The 14,356-nt window shown below is 54.8% G+C and overlaps 3 protein-coding genes across 12 annotated transcripts in view; all 3 read right to left on the bottom strand.

Annotated features, from left to right (window-relative positions):
• The window catches only part of NGF (nerve growth factor), a 47,485-nt gene extending 44,272 nt beyond the window's left edge, over positions 1-3,213 (bottom strand). For 4 of the 5 annotated variants that reach the window (XR_008210109.1, XR_008210108.1, XR_008210107.1 and 1 more), the window contains exons 1-2: positions 3,092-3,213; positions 579-669 (exon numbers count right to left, since the gene is read on the bottom strand). The gene's annotated coding sequence lies outside the window, so the exon portion shown is untranslated. The remainder of the gene's footprint in view (positions 1-578; positions 670-3,091) is intronic. The other variant, XM_052698063.1, reaches the window with a different exon arrangement.
• Positions 3,214-6,882: 3,669 nt separating this feature from the next.
• FANCE (FA complementation group E) lies at positions 6,883-10,847 on the bottom strand. 6 transcript variants are annotated; one of them, XM_052698047.1, is made up of 11 exons: positions 10,400-10,847; positions 9,521-10,133; positions 9,089-9,133; positions 8,779-8,838; positions 8,561-8,704; positions 8,352-8,475; positions 7,680-7,755; positions 7,537-7,603; positions 7,340-7,465; positions 7,171-7,259; positions 6,883-7,095 (listed from the first exon to the last, which is right to left on the bottom strand). In XM_052698047.1, the coding sequence occupies exons 1-11, from the start codon at positions 10,612-10,614 to the stop codon at positions 7,092-7,094; spliced, it is 1,563 nt and encodes a 520-aa protein (XP_052554007.1). In that variant the 5' UTR covers positions 10,615-10,847; the 3' UTR covers positions 6,883-7,091. The 6 variants fall into 6 exon arrangements, 5 of the variants coding, with proteins under 5 accessions (XP_052554007.1, XP_052554006.1, XP_052554009.1 ...); XM_052698046.1 differs by having other exon boundaries at positions 6,981-7,095; positions 7,171-7,465; XR_008210104.1 differs by lacking the exon at positions 6,883-7,095 and having other exon boundaries at positions 7,697-7,755.
• A 174-nt stretch (positions 10,848-11,021) lies between these two features.
• LOC128087992 (probable E3 ubiquitin-protein ligase makorin-1) lies at positions 11,022-14,246 on the bottom strand. The gene is made up of 8 exons (XM_052698059.1): positions 13,869-14,246; positions 13,319-13,411; positions 12,953-13,218; positions 12,627-12,712; positions 12,311-12,531; positions 11,839-11,949; positions 11,637-11,769; positions 11,022-11,564 (listed from the first exon to the last, which is right to left on the bottom strand). The coding sequence occupies exons 1-8, from the start codon at positions 13,937-13,939 to the stop codon at positions 11,409-11,411; spliced, it is 1,137 nt and encodes a 378-aa protein (XP_052554019.1). The 5' UTR covers positions 13,940-14,246; the 3' UTR covers positions 11,022-11,408.
• Between the last annotated feature and the right edge of the window lie 110 nt (positions 14,247-14,356).

Genomic DNA, 14,356 nt, shown 5'->3' with positions numbered 1-14,356 from the left:
TTCATGCTGATTCAGCCATCTGGTAACTGTATTACAGTGAGTTTCCTGATGTGAGATGTACGTATCCAGGGGCAGAGGACATTGCCATGACTCTTTGGAAGTTTCAGACTGATTATGGAGTGCCAAGGGCTTGTTTTTCCCTCGCATTCAGAAGCACTGCCCATGCTGCCAAATCAAAGTGAAGTTAGGGCAGCTGCCTCTGCAGGTACATTTGTTTTTAATCACAGTTTCTACTGTACTCAGGTCAAGGGACTCAAAGTGAAAAGGAAATGATCACAGGAAAACAGAGGTAAGATAGTAAGTTAGTTAATATCTCATCATTTACCCCAGTGCAGGATCTGTTTATTCCTGTGTCACTTCTGCATTTAAAAACAAATCAGTAACACTAGCACAGTGTGTGATAATGAAAAGAGAGCATGAGGAAGCATGATGCTTAGATGTCCTTTTCTACAGGTGAATGAAGGAAAAGGCACTTCTAGGTACAGAGGTCTTTCAGAAGTACCTAATTAGCCAAAGTTACTCTAATTTAATAGCTTGTACCAATGCTCTGTAAGCAAAACATGCAGCAAACAACTCACTCTTCTCCCTTGATCCATGTAGTCCAGTCTTGTCTCCTCTCATCTAAGACACCTCTTTCTCACATTTCTTCCACACTCCAGTAAAAAGCATCTGAAATGCAAAGAAACATCAAGAAAGATTTCATATCAGGTTTGGTTTGCTCTGAAACTCTCTTTCATGCAAGGGAGAACACAAAGAAATACCACTGGCAATGCACTTGACAATAATGTGGCAAGAAGTCCTACATTTACTTATAGTGCTACAGAATACACCAAATCCTTTAAAAACTTCAAAATGCAACAGGAGTGTAAGCAAAGAGTTTCAGATACCTGTCTGTATCATCAGAGATAGGAGAACTGAAGAAGCTTCCTAAGAATTCATTCATCCTGATCACTTTGCCTCAGGCTCACTGAATCACAGGTTAATTTATGAAGCCTTTTTTTTTTTTTCCATGCCAGAACCACCTTTTGTAATTAATTCCAGATGCAGTAATTAATTCTAGATGTAACTCTGGAAATATCCAGAAGCAGAAGTGTGGCCTATTCACAAACAGCTCTCATTTTCCATTGAAAGCTGTGATGATCTAGAGAATCAATCTTACACAGTATCTAACCTAATTAATTCTATGATGCGGATTCTGTAGTTTGAGGGCCACGTCACAGCTGGTTTGGAGCAGAAAGAAGTGGTTAATTTACAACTATTACTTCTACAGCTGGGAGAACTGTTCTGTACCAATCTCACCAGAGCTTCGCATGGAAAACGTCCTCAGTGCAGAACAGTGAAATGAAGCTGTCAACACTGACCTTTAGGAACTAAAAAACTTCTGTGCCTCAGAGTGCCTCAAGAGTGTTTCTGTATGATGGACACTTGGATGCAGCCAGTGGCATCTGGATGTGTCACAACTGTGTATTTACTTTGTAATTACGGATAGAGTAGCGACTTCGGATTGGCACAGACATTTGTGTACAGCCTGCAGAAAAGTTACTATGGGCAGCGTTCAGAAAAGTGCTCTTACACCGCTATTCAATGAGACTTGCATGCCTGCAAAATGTCACATTATCTTCCTGATTCCTTTTCGCCTTCTGAATGAGGCACTCTCCCCATTAGCTTCAATGAAGGCTTTGTTTTTGTCTTCAACACTCGGAACAAACTTTCTGGCCAGCAGAACGAAAATCGCTAACACAAAGGATATTTTTCTTCTCTAATTGCCATAAGACTGGGAATATTGCTTGCTGTCAGACTGAGCTGAGAGCCTATTGAAAAAGACTGGATAAACTGACAAGCTTTTTCTCCATAGGCCCTGAAGTGTGTGTCCCACCAGTAATGCTTTTGAAAAGATTATTTGGATACTGTGTGCCAGATCTGAGGCCTTATCTCTTGGAAACTGAGCTCTGTCAGGGAAGAGGACCGTCTTAACGCTGTCATATTTAGCATTATAACCTATCATACTGATATCCTATATGGCCTTATGTGTTCAGAGATCAAGATCTAATAGGGAAGTGCTAAACTCCCTGTCCCTGGAGTTCAGACTCGGCAGAAAAACACACAAGGGAATTATCCTATGGGGGCTCCCTGCAAACATCCCTCAAAAGCAGATTTTAATAAGAAAATAACATGGATAACTGTTCCTAGAGCCTATACTGATGTGCTGAGATGTCTAATTGTCTGCAGATATGGTCCACGTTGATAATAATGACCACTTGAAGAGGTTTCTTCTACTAACTTTGAGGCACTAGGGATTCAGCCTCAAAGAAGCCTGCGTCTTTTGATGGTGAATAATCAGCTATGAGAATACTGCCTGAAATTAATTTGTGGAGTAATACGTGGTCACTTCAGGAGGAAAAAAAAAGGTAAAAGACAAAGGTTGTATGGTCATTTGATGGATCTGTTATAAGATGCGGGAACACACTGCACAGGATTGCATCCACGCGGGTTTTGGGTATCCCCAGGCAAGGCGCAACCTGCTTCACTCTTCTGCCCTCCTCATGACAAAGAGCAGCACCGCATTGTTCTAAGCGCTCTGCGCCACAAGCCCGCAAATCTCTATGATATTTGGTCCTCCAGGCGGTAACACGCATGCGCACGGAAGCAGCCTCTGTTTCCTCCAGCCGCTCTGCGCTGCGAGTCCGCCGACGTCCTTGGTCCCTGGTCCTCCAGAACGTACAACGCACGCCCCGTGCTGCGTACAAGTGACACAAACCTCCCACCTACAGCCACCCGCGTTACTCTCTCATCACTTCTGCTCCCGCCTTGCTTCGGCCGCTTCCACAACAGAACCAACCACAGAAAAACGAAGCAGCCCCCACAGCCGCCAACAGCGCCAAGGACCCGAACCACCCCCCACTCCCTCACACCACACTCCCCGAAAGCCCCCAATCGCGGATCCTGATCATAAGCCACATACTCTGAAGGCAGGGCGAGAATTCCTAAGCCCATCAGCAGTTCCCAGTCCACGTCCCCCATTTATCCCGCACTTCCTCTCACACTTGCACCCTCCACGTGCCCGAGCGAATCCATAAACTCACTCTTTTACCTCACCACTACCTCCGCGCGCCCACTGATTGGCTCAGCGCATCCGTAATTTACATATAACCGCTCTGCGCCTCGAGTCCGCCAACTTCTATGGTGTTTGAGCCTCCAGGCAGTAAAACGCATGTGCACAGAAAGCCGGAAGTGATTTGCCTAAATTCTAGCTGCTCTGCGCAGAGAAACCGCTACTCTATGGTGATTGATCCTCCGGCAGTAGTGCGCGTGCGCCAAAGCAAGCGGTGCTTGCATGGATTTACGCTCACGCTCAGACCGGGGGAGGAGCCAGCCCCTATCGCCACGTCCGATTGGCTCAGCGCCGGGGCTGACTGACAGGTGCCCGCCACAGTTCCGCGCATGCGCACTGGCTCTAAGGAGCTCCCCGTTGCCTCGTATTGACTGCAATTTGGTACTGGAGGCGCTGCTGCGGGCTGAGGCTCTCGCTTAGAGCGTGGATGGCAGAACTGTGCAGTGGGCTGAGTGCAACCTGGAGAACCCTGGGGGTCTCTGGGAGTAATCTCTAAGTGAATTTGTTGTGGCAAAACAAAAGAGGCATCACTGCTGCAGGAAGCTTCATATGTTGGATTAAAACACTGAGATTCGTTCTATACAATGCACTTTAGGGTGTGCTTGAGTCCACTGGGGTGTCTTTGGAAGCCTCTAGAGCACAATGCGAGACTTCTACATCATCCTAGTGGACACTGAGGAGCTCTGGGAGTACCGCAGAGTTCCTCAGATTATGCTGGGGGCATTTTGGAGGCATCTAGGGCACACGGAGGAGCTCTGGAAGCACACAAACGTTTCTCTGAGCACATAGGGTGGCTCCTGGGAGGCCTGTAGGATGCTCTGAGAAGCATCTAGAGCAGCACGAAGCACAGTGAGAAACCCTGGGAGAACTCACTGGACATCTCCAGGAATCCAGCAGGACAAGGGGAAATGATTTTAAGTTAAGGGAGGGAAGATTTAGGTTGGATGTCGTGGGGAAGTTCTTTACAGAGAGAGTGGTGAGGTGCTGGAACAGCTGCCCAGAGAGGTTGTGGATGCCCCATCCCTGGAGGCATTTGAGGCCAGGTTGGATGGGATCCTGGGCAGCCTGGGCTGGTATTAAATGTGGAGGTTGGTGGCGCTGCGTGTGGCAGGGGGTTGGAGATTCATGATCCTTGAGGTCACTTCCAACCCGGGCCATCCTGTGAATCTTCCGCGGTGCCTGGAACACACCGGGGACTCCTGCTCAGGGCAGTGCCTGCAGTACCCACCGGCGTCCAGCAGGTGGAAGCAGAGAGCCGTGGCGCTGTCGGGAGGCGCGAGAGCCGCTCGGCGGCATTTCCAGCAGCGCCCCGGAACTCAGCTTTGTTGCCCGGCTGCTGGTTGCCCAAACAAGCAGCGACAACGTATACACACAAATGTCTATCTGCTACTTAGCGTGCCACAACATCGAGCTTCCAGAGCTTGTTACTGCGCTGTAGAGCGCCCTGCAGGGTGCCCGTCCTTCTCTCGCCTTTCCCTCACTTTCCCCAGGTGCTCTCCAAGCTTTGCTTTATTATTCCCATTACCTTCCTCCACATTGCTCAGAAATTCCACTTTCTTGATGAATATCAAATCCTAAAGCACTGCCATTCTATTAGAGTTATCCGGCTGGGTTGTATTGCATTTTGCATCTCACTCTAGGGCACCAGAACATAGAAGCAGATTGTGAGGTCTGATTTGGGGAAGGCAATTCTCTTGGTGGGGGCAGCATGGAGGGGCCAGAGCCCCAACCACAATAACCCCAACCCTAATAAAGCCCCGACCCCAAAAACAGTACTAATCATCAGCCTAACAACCCTGAAGATAGCTGTAATAACCTCACAAAGCTTCTAACTCTAATTCTAATTCTTACCCCTAAACCCAGCACTAAAATTTTCTCTGATATTAATAACGTGGCGAAGGCTGGCAAAGCTGAACAGAACCCAAAGGGATCTCAGCAAACCCCAGCACAGAGCAGCGAACCCAAATCCATTTGAAACTACTGGAGAGAAAAGGGAAATCCCTTCCTTACAGTGAAAGAGGCAGATCTCTAGAGAAGAGGAAGCAGATAGGGAGCAGCCGTCAAGCGTCCCATAAATCAGCAGGACATTATAAACACTGCCATGCACTGCAGTTAGGAAACATCCAACAATACTTCAGACTGTCAGTACCACCAGGAAATAAGACAAACAGCAGCCCAGCCTGGCTCTCCCTCATTCCAGGATAAGTTTCTACAAAGCCTGACTGATGCTCTATGGCACTTCCACCTCTTTGCACTGCTCACTGACTTTAAAGCTCCTGGGAGGGTCGGGCAGAGTCAAAACCACAGAACCAAGCAGCCTTCCCCCAGCACACCCAGCATTTCCAGGGTTTGCTTCCAGCCTCTCATGGTTTATTTTGCACGTACACCTCACAGGAACCCAGGGTACGTGATAAGCTGCAGCCAACTGCAAAACCACAGCTGATGAGGCTCTCTGCAGAAACCAGCATCATGCTATTTCAGAGTTTCGTTCCTCTGGCTGGCACTAAACGTTAACAAACAAACTCAAAGCAGTAGCACGCTACACATTTGTGGTTTAATTCCTCTTCTCCTTGTGTGGATGGCAGCGTTTATGACTTTTTAAGCAGTTGATGAAGTGTTTCATCAACAAAATGCACCATTGCAAACTCCAATGGAGGCTGTCCTCAGAAATCCACCCACACTCATCTTTTCCGTTCTCTGGTCAGAACGCATCCAGCTCAGGTTTCCAGTAGATGCTTTCATGGGTACAGAAGAGTAATCTGGGCACATTGATGCCATGGCAGCACTTTCTATTAGTCACAGAATTGTGAAAGTTGGAAAAGAGCTCTAAGGACGTGAAGTCCAACCATCAGCCCATCCCCACCGCGCTGCTTATTGCCCTTCCTTCGGTGAGGTGCTCAGGGTGCAGTTATCACTCCTTGCAGCACAGCAACACGTCACAGAGAGGCTGCTCCCAAAAGCCATGGAAAAAGAGAAAAAAAAAAAGGCTGATTTGAAGTTTACCTCAACCCCATTCTGCTGAGCCTCCCTTCCTGCACCAATAGGCACCGACCTGCACAGAGCCCTGAGCTGTGCCAGCCCCTCGAAGGACAGCAACTGGACAAAGCCCCTCAGCACCAAATATGCCAGATGTGGAAACAACACAGAGCCCAGCCTGGAGGAAGAGAGATTTGTAAGTAAATGCCAGCAGTGCCCAGAAATGAGCTGAGCTGTTGGACAGGAAGGCTGATGGGTACAACCACTCGTGCCCTAGAAAATATAAACCCAATACAAAACCGTGATGGCCAATTAAGTCTCAACCGCAGCTGTCACGTTGTAACAGCACAGACGTGGACAAGGTTGGCCATCAGGTCTCAACTCTGCCTGGACGCCAACAGCAGGTCAGGCTATGGGATGCAGGCGGCGCATCTCACCCCATCCACACTGTGTGATGGAACTGAATGGCGTATCTCCACTTGTAACCCAAAGCCACTTTCGGCGTTACTGTCACCTTTACGCCACAACCCGCCTCACAGGCGCTGCCTTCCTGCCTACAAGTCCTGCCCCTCCCCAGCTGCCATATTGGGCGCGGCAGAACCGGAAGGCAAGAGGGAGACGCCATCTTGGTTGCTCGATTTGTCAGGGGAGGGAGACGCCATCTTGGGAGTGGCAGACTAGGAACGGGGGCAGCCATTTTGAGTGAGACATAGCGGGTGGGAGGCGCCATCTTGAGTGTGGCAGAACCCTTTCCTCCCCACTCCTCCATTCCCTTCAAGTTTAAACGAGACAAAGCAAGTTGGAAGTTTTTATCTGAGGAAATCTCTATCTGCACAGCTCTGAGCACCCACTGGGCGGGCGCTGTGCAGCCACAGCCCAGCTCCCACACACCCACAGCCCTCCCTGGCTTTTATAGCCACGCATTGTGTCCCCATCATGCTGGCGAGCCACACACAGCCATCCTCCCCTCCATCCATGGAAGCCTCCAACTGCTCCTCACTGCTCACCTGGAGGAGGAGGAAAAGAGGAGAGAAATGAGAGGTTTCCCAGGGGAGGGCAGCCCACCCAGCAGCAGGTCGCACCTGCCCAGCACCGCCTGCACCGATCTCCTCAGGGCTGCGTTGCTGCCATCCAGAGCTGCTGCCAGACGGCTGCGGTGGGACGGGCTGAGCTGCGGGGAGAACAGATGTGGAGCTGCAGAACAGGTTGAAGGGAGCCATGAAGGGTCGGTGGCTGCAAGGCTGCACTCACCTGGCTGCTGTACGTGGTCAGCACAGCCATCACCAGCTTGGCGTAGCTCAGCGATGTGGCAAAGGCTGGAGCCTGCTGGCACAGGGTGAGCACCAGGAGGTCAAAGAGCTCGGAGGGCAGCGGCTCCTGCAAGAGAGCGGGGAGCACTGCAGGCCTTCAGCCCGGCGCTGCTGGAGCTGCACACGATGCAGCCTCACCTGCCTGCCCAGCACCGCCAGCACCACCGGCAGCAGCTTCTCGGTCAGAGGGACTGCCAGCACCTGGCTGCAAAACACAGGAGATGTCTGTGCTGCTCACACGGCCTCGCTGGCTGCACGCTCTGCAGCTCGTCGTCTCTCACCCCAACACCATTCTCACGTAGTCAGGCTCCAAGCACTCCTCTACAAGGTCACACACCAGCTTGATCTGCTCTGCACCTGCAGGGGTAAAGCTGAGGCTGCCAAACCCATGTGGGTGTGCTGACCCTTCCTGCTGCCCCTTTCTGGATGGCCCAGTCAGGACACCCAGAAATCAAGTGGTGCCTCCTTCTGCTGTTTGGAGAACTCAGCATCCTTCATTCAGCTGCAAAAGCTGAACCGCCAACAGCTCCCAGCAGTGGGGGATGCTGCCCTGCTGAGGGCATTAAAGTTGGAAAAGATCTCTAAGATCAAGTCCAACCATCACTAAACCATGTCCCCAAGTACCACATCTCCGCATCTGTGCAGAGCAATGCTTCCCTTGGGCAGTTTCAGCACAGCTTTAGGAACTTTCAGGAACCCCCAAGTCCATGAGGGATTGCAGCCCTCCCCCAAGAAGGCTGATGCTGGAAGCCAGTGTCATCTCCCTCCCTGTCAATACCAGGCATCCTTACACTCCTCCCCCATCCCAGCTTAACTTGCTCAGATTCTACCAGCACTGTGGTTCCTAACACACATTTAGGGTGATAAATGCCCTCAAAAAGACAGCACCCCGCAGTCAGAGCTTTCCCATAGCTCTCCTTTCACACCCCTCCCTTCAGGGCAGCCCAGCACACCTTGCCCTGGCTCCTGCAGGATGGAAGCCACCAGAACCTGACAGAAGGGCTCTGAATACTTGGAGCAGAATGAGGTGAGAGCAGCCATGAGGTGGCGGGAGGGCAGCTGTGTGAGGGACAGGACCTATGAGCAGAAAAGGCAGAAGTGAGGATGCAGAGAAGGAAACAGGGCACACTCAGGCTGGAAGAGCTCTGCTCTGCACACTTACTCGTGTGAGGAAGAGCTGCTCAGCCAGAACAGCTGCGCTGGCATAGCTGAGGTCGGGTGTGAGAGCCAGCAACCAGCTGCAGAACTGCACCAAGAGCTGCTCTGGGCACGTGGAGAGCTGGAGGAAGGAGCACAGCCCCTCGAGCTGGGGACAGCAGAAAGGACAGGGCTGTCAGGGGCAGCAGCAGCACTGCCAGCTGTGAGGATACCAGTTCTCACCTGGCTTGGAGAGCAGCTGTTGAGGATGTGCAGCTCAGGTGGGATGCTCAGCTCTGTGCGCTGCAGGGAAACACCGTCCTTGGCTAATGCACCAAACAAACCAAGCCACAAAATGTTGCTCTAGGGCTTTTCTCCTCCCTACTACCTCCCGGCCTGATCCACATGCTGTAGAGGAGGTGACACAGCTGGCCTGTTGTCTCCTGCCAGTCACCCTACAAAACCCATCTCCTCTCCCACTCCCTTCTGGAGGCCCTGGGATGAGCCCATTTAGCCCACCTGCACCAAGGATGAAGGCAAAACAACCACTTACATTGGCTTCTTGCAGCAGCAGCATTTTCAGCCTTGGTCCATGCATCTAGGGAAAGTGAGGTGAAAGAAAGTCAGACTCTGAAAGTTCACCAGCTGAAAGAGGGGAGCAAAACCTTCAGGTGGGGAGCTGTTGGTCAGTTTGCTTCCTGATTTCTACGATAAGCACTTTGAGAAGCAGCATCCTCAAGAGTCATAAATCCCAAACTAGAGTCTCTCAGGTGCCCATGCCATACACACAGCAGCAGACTGAAGGACCCAGGAGACTTTTTCCACAGCAGGGAAGCTGCAGAGGTGTCCCCAGGAGACACAGGGATGCTGCAAAAACAGCACCCACCACCTTGCCACAAGGCAGGGAAGGCTTGGCAAAGGGAATACAGACAGATAGCATGGAGGAGGATTGAAACCCAGAGAAAGCTGAAGCCCTCCCCAGTACCTGGATAAAGGACTGGACCTCCGCTGCAACCTCCAGCCTCAAAATCCTCCTGGGCTCCTTGTCTGCATCCTGCTGGGGGCTTTCCAAGGCAGCCCCAGCCGGGCTCTGTGCGGATCCATTCCCCAGTGTCTCCCCAGGCACCTCTTCTCCCACCCCAGCTGTGCCATCCAGCCCTCCCGGCAGCTCAAACACCGCATCCTCCAGCAGTGGCCTCTTCTCCTCCCTCTCCTCACTCAGCTCCAGGCTTTCCTCCAGCGCCTTCTTGCGCTTCCCCCCTGGATGCACAGAACCAGCCGCATCCCCATCCTGTTTGGGGAAGCACCACTTCAGCTTCCTCCTCCCCTCCGCTTTGCTCTGGGCAATTTTCTGGCACAGACACTTGAGCTTCTGCTGGCAGGAAGCTGTCAGGGCAGGCGGAGGTGGGGAGGAACGCTCCTCTCCCCGCAGCAGCAGCACCCCCAGTGCGTGCACCCAGGGGTCCGGCTGGGGGTCCTGCCCTGCAGCATGCAGCAGCTGGTGGAGGCAGTCTGTGGGCACCATCGCTGCTACTGCATGCAGCAGGGAGAAGAGGTTCCTCTGGCACAAGATGGGGAGCAGCAGCAGCCGTGGTTTGCTGGAAAAGGGGAGAAAAAGAAGAGGCTGCATCACTGCAAAGCACTCCAGAACTCTTACGTGCCTTCCTGAGCTGCGGAGAGAGGTGCAATAGCGGGAGGGCGTTGGAGAGAACAGCAAACACCTCCAGTGGGTTTTGCAGAAAAGCAGCGGGACCGTTATCCACAGCGTTACACACGGACCACTGCACCGGGCGCACAGGAATTGGGAACCTGATGAACCCGACCCCCCACTGAGCCCCGAGTTTTGGGATCGCAGCTGACTCACACAGCCAGGGCTCCATCCGGCCCGTCCAGTGTGGGCTCCTCCGCACACAGCGCGCCCACAAAGCTCCGCCAGGGGAACGCGTGTCCCGGTCCTTCCTGGGCCTGCAGCCGCTGCAGCGCACGGAGAGCAGCCAGCGTCCCAGCGGGGCCGGAGGAGAGAGCGTGCAGCAGCAGGCGGCACGGCTTGGCAAGCAGCTGCAGCCAGGGAAGCTCCATCTGCCCGCAGGGAAACAGGGAGCGGAGCAGCGCCTGCAGCGACCCGCTGGATGCTCCCAGAGCCCCGCAGCTCTGGGTGTGTGGGGGGCAGGGTTATGGGGAGGACCCCCAGGAAGGCCGCGTTACCCGGCCGAGGCTCACGGCAGCGCTATGGGGCAGCGCTATGGGGCACCTCCACACGCCGCTCTCCGGCGGCAGCCGCAGCTCCAGGCGGAGCGCAGAGCGCTGCTCCCCTCCCTGCCCATCCGCGCTGGGGGCGAGGAGGCGCTCGGAGCCACGCGCGCCACTTCCGCACCCGGCGCGGCAAAAAAAAAACCAAAAGCGCGCGCTGTATGCAAATGATCCCACGTGCCGAGTGCAAAGGAGCCCTTAAAGGCGAACGCGCCGAGCCGCTCGGACGGGAGGGCTGAAGGCAGCGTCTGCGCTGTGTTTTATTTCGTCGTTCCTAGATTTCGCTAAAAACAGTTTAAAAACCGCGCCCCAGGGCAGCCCGGCTCCCCGTTCCTCTCAGCACTCTGTGCCTTAAAACCTCCCTCCCTATCCCGGCTCCTGCAGTCTCCCAGAGGTGCAACAGGAGGGGCTGAACCCCGTTGCCCCACACTCCCCACCTCATCACCCGGCTCCACGGGCTCCAGCCAGGCTCGCAGCAGCCGGACTGTCCCATTCCCCACCCCACAGCTATCCTCCCTCCCCCCATACCAAAGCCAGGAGCAGCTCAAAGCATTAAAAGTGGATTATTCTGTTCCCAGAAGATGCTTCCTTGAAGCCAAGAGCACCCAGCGAATACCCAGGGTTCAGTCTGAATCACTGATGTCCTCAAAGAGCATCCCATGGCTATAACTTGTGTACAGCAACTCCAGCTCCAGCAGAGCGCTGGTGACAGCCCATTCAAGCAGGTAGAATTCATCTTCTTCCTCATCAGAGCTTTCCAAGGGAGAAGGGCTGCGCTCCTGTGGCACAGGACAGATGGTGAGCCCGGCCCCACGGTGCCCCTACCCCAAATGATGCATTGCCCCACTCACTGCACGCATCCTCAGGCGCTGCCGGCTGTGCCGCAGTGCTGTTCGCCCAATGGGCAGCTCGTGCAGGTAGATGCAGTCAGAGCCAAAAGGGCAGCGGCCGTGGTTCCGGGTGAAGAATTTGCACCTGATTTGCCTGCAGGGTTCAAACAGCAGCTGTGAGCACTGCTGGAGCGCTGCAGAGCCCGCGGTGCTGTGCACTCACCCTGTCCGTGCCTTGAAGCTTTCGATGAGCTGCTGCTTCTCGTCTCCATCTGAGAGCCAGAACTTGTGGGGGATGTAGTAGGTGGAGGTGAGCCGGCACTCTGGGCAGGCTCTGAGTGAGTGTAATAGAACCATTAAGGTTGGAAGACCTCTGAGATCCTTAAGTCCAACCCCACCCCCACAGACCGCATCCCTCAGTGCCACGTCTTGAACCCCTCCAGGTGACACCACCACTCCTGGGTATCCCCAATTCCTGACCATCTTCCTGGTAAGATTTTTTTCCTAATAGCCAACCTGAGATGGGTCCTAAAAAGGGAGCAGCCCTGGCAGAGCTTAGTACCCACGTGGGAGCACCCAGCATCCTCATCCCATCCCCATCACAGCTCCCACTCTCAAGGAAAGGCTTCAGGGCACGGAGCAGTGGGGGCAGTGACCCCATCCCTTCACTGCCCGTGTGTCCCTACGACACTCACTTGCTGACCGTGTTTGGAAAGTCCCGGCTGCGTCTCCACGTGCGGATGCAACCCAGACAGAAAGCGTGGCTGCAGTTGGGGAGGATCCCAAAGAGCCGCTCCTCCGGCAGTGCCTTCTCGTAGACCCGCTCCATGCAAATGCCGCACACCACAGCCTCGCTGCGTGCCCTCAGATCTGTGATGGATACCGGAGCTGCGGCAGCACCGAGCTCTATGGGATCCTACAAACCGAACAGCACAGCACTGCAGCCCGTGGCTTCACACCAGAGGGTCAAGCGGGGTGACAGGGGCTGCACAGCCTTGAGACTGAACCCACCTCCGAGCACTGAGCCCACGCCGTCTGCACTGCTTTGCTGGGGGCTGGGGAACTGGGATCTGATCTCAGCCCCTTCAGGTGGGAGCCTGAGCACAGAGGAGCTGTTACAAAAGCACATCCCACCCCACCGTCGGTTCCACCTGCCCGCAAAATACAGGCTCAGCACTCAGGTGCCCCCATCCCTTACAAAGAGAGCAGGAGAGTTTCCCACAGCCCCAGCATGGCTTTGTTTTGGGGGGGGAAAGATGTGGGACAAGGGCAGACACGTGCAGGGTGCTCCACCGCCACCCGCAGCCCCGCTGGTCCTGGGGCAGCCCGGCACCCACCTGCGGCACTCCGAGCTCTCGCAGAGCCGAATCCTCCACGGACAGCACATCCGGGGGGGTCACCGCGTGCCGGGATGTTCTCAGTGCCATCCTCTTCCTCCGCCCGTGGCAGTCCGAAGGCTGCCCGCGTTGTGCTGGCAGCAGAGCTGTGCCCCGCTCCCCCCCGGCTCCGGACCACCGCCCCCTGCTCTGACCCCCCCCGGCGGGGGTGCACCGGGCTGCGGCCGTTCACTGCGGGCAGCGGCTGCTCCGGGTCGTGCTGGGAGCTGGAGGAGCGCGGGGACACACAGAGGAGACACGAAGAGGAGTCACCCCCCCGCTGCCAGTCCCGCCCCCCGACCCGTCCCCATTCATTCATTCACTCACTCTCCCGGAGCGCGGTGCCGGCCCGGGGGAACCTTCGTGCCGTGCGAGAATCGGCAGCGCTGCCCAAACCTGCACGAACCGCGGGCAAAATTCCTGCGGAAAGGGAGAAACTCCATGGCCAGGGGGCGGCCCCAAAAAGCAGGGATAGAGCATCACCCCCCAGCAGTGGCTTTTAAGGATGCGACCACGTTTTGTCCCCAGCGGAGCTTCCGACTCAGCTTTATCTCCCCGCTAATTGCGAGGCAAACGAAGCCCGAGGCTGGGCTGGAGGGGGGGACCTGAACTGCACAACCCTGAGGTACCCCCCCAGCTCCTCATAGGGGGCAGAAGGCAGCAGGGACTCCTCAACGCGGGGCACCCACCCTGGACCCCCAGCTCGGAGGGGCCGCCGGGCGCTTTCCTCTTCAACCCAACACTCTCCGGGGGAAACGCTGGGGGGGAGTGGGGGAAATGGGAATTCTAGAGACACGACGCTGCCCTTCAATGGGGCTCTACTCAAAGCCCGTTCTCCCCCACAGCCTTTCCAGCAGCCCCCCTCCCCAAGCCCTACCTGCACAGGGGTCTCACAGAGGACCCCCGGCCCCGTTGTGCCCCCGGTGCCACCAGTGAGCTCGGCTCCATTTCCTCCAGCAGTATGGAGGGTGAGAGGTACCTCTGGGGCTTTTATGACCCTGGTGGGGTGGGCACACCCTCACCTTAATTGTGTTAACCCTTGCCCTGCTTTTCCTCATGCTGGTGGGAGGTGTGGGGAAGCTCTCTATCCCCAAATTGCCATAAATCAGGTATGGGAAATGCAAAGGGATGTGGTGTGACTTCCCCTGGAGCACCTGAGCAGGTTCACTCTGCTGGTTCACTTTAGATCTGGGGCAGGGAGCACTTAAATGAAGCTGAGACCACATCACTGACAACACGCTCCCACTGCCTTTTGGTCCAGTTGGAAATGCAGAATGCAGGCAGGAATAGAAATGCATCCCATGCCCTGCGCTGGAAACAACCTGAGTGCTCAATCCTGCACAGAAGGGCTGGGTGCTAAAAGGT

Source organism: Tympanuchus pallidicinctus, unplaced genomic scaffold, assembly GCF_026119805.1.
Source record: "Tympanuchus pallidicinctus isolate F22 unplaced genomic scaffold, pur_lepc_1.0 scaffold32, whole genome shotgun sequence".
NCBI lineage: Eukaryota > Metazoa > Chordata > Aves > Galliformes > Phasianidae > Tympanuchus > Tympanuchus pallidicinctus.
The sequence above is the reverse complement of the archived record's forward strand: the minus strand, read 5'-3'. Positions and strand labels throughout refer to the sequence as shown.

Excerpts from the sequence above, each read along its gene's own strand:
- FANCE (XM_052698046.1), bottom strand. The coding sequence starts at position 10,614 with ATGGAGCTTCCCTGGCTGCAGCTGCTTGCCAAGCCGTGCCGCCTGCTG. Across the intron at positions 8,476-8,560 it reads AGCAGCTCTTCCTCACACGA|GTCCTGTCCCTCACACAGCT; the intron begins GTAAGTGTGCAG and ends TTCTGCTCATAG. Across the intron at positions 7,756-8,351 it reads CCTGCAGGAGCCAGGGCAAG|GTGCAGAGCAGATCAAGCTG; the intron begins GTGTGCTGGGCT and ends TTACCCCTGCAG.
- LOC128087992 (XM_052698059.1), bottom strand. The coding sequence starts at position 13,939 with ATGGAGCCGAGCTCACTGGTGGCACCGGGGGCACAACGGGGCCGGGGG. Across the intron at positions 11,950-12,310 it reads TTTCCAAACACGGTCAGCAA|AGCCTGCCCAGAGTGCCGGC; the intron begins GTGAGTGTCGTA and ends ACACTCACTCAG. Across the intron at positions 11,770-11,838 it reads AGCTTCAAGGCACGGACAGG|GCAAATCAGGTGCAAATTCT; the intron begins GTGAGTGCACAG and ends TGAACCCTGCAG.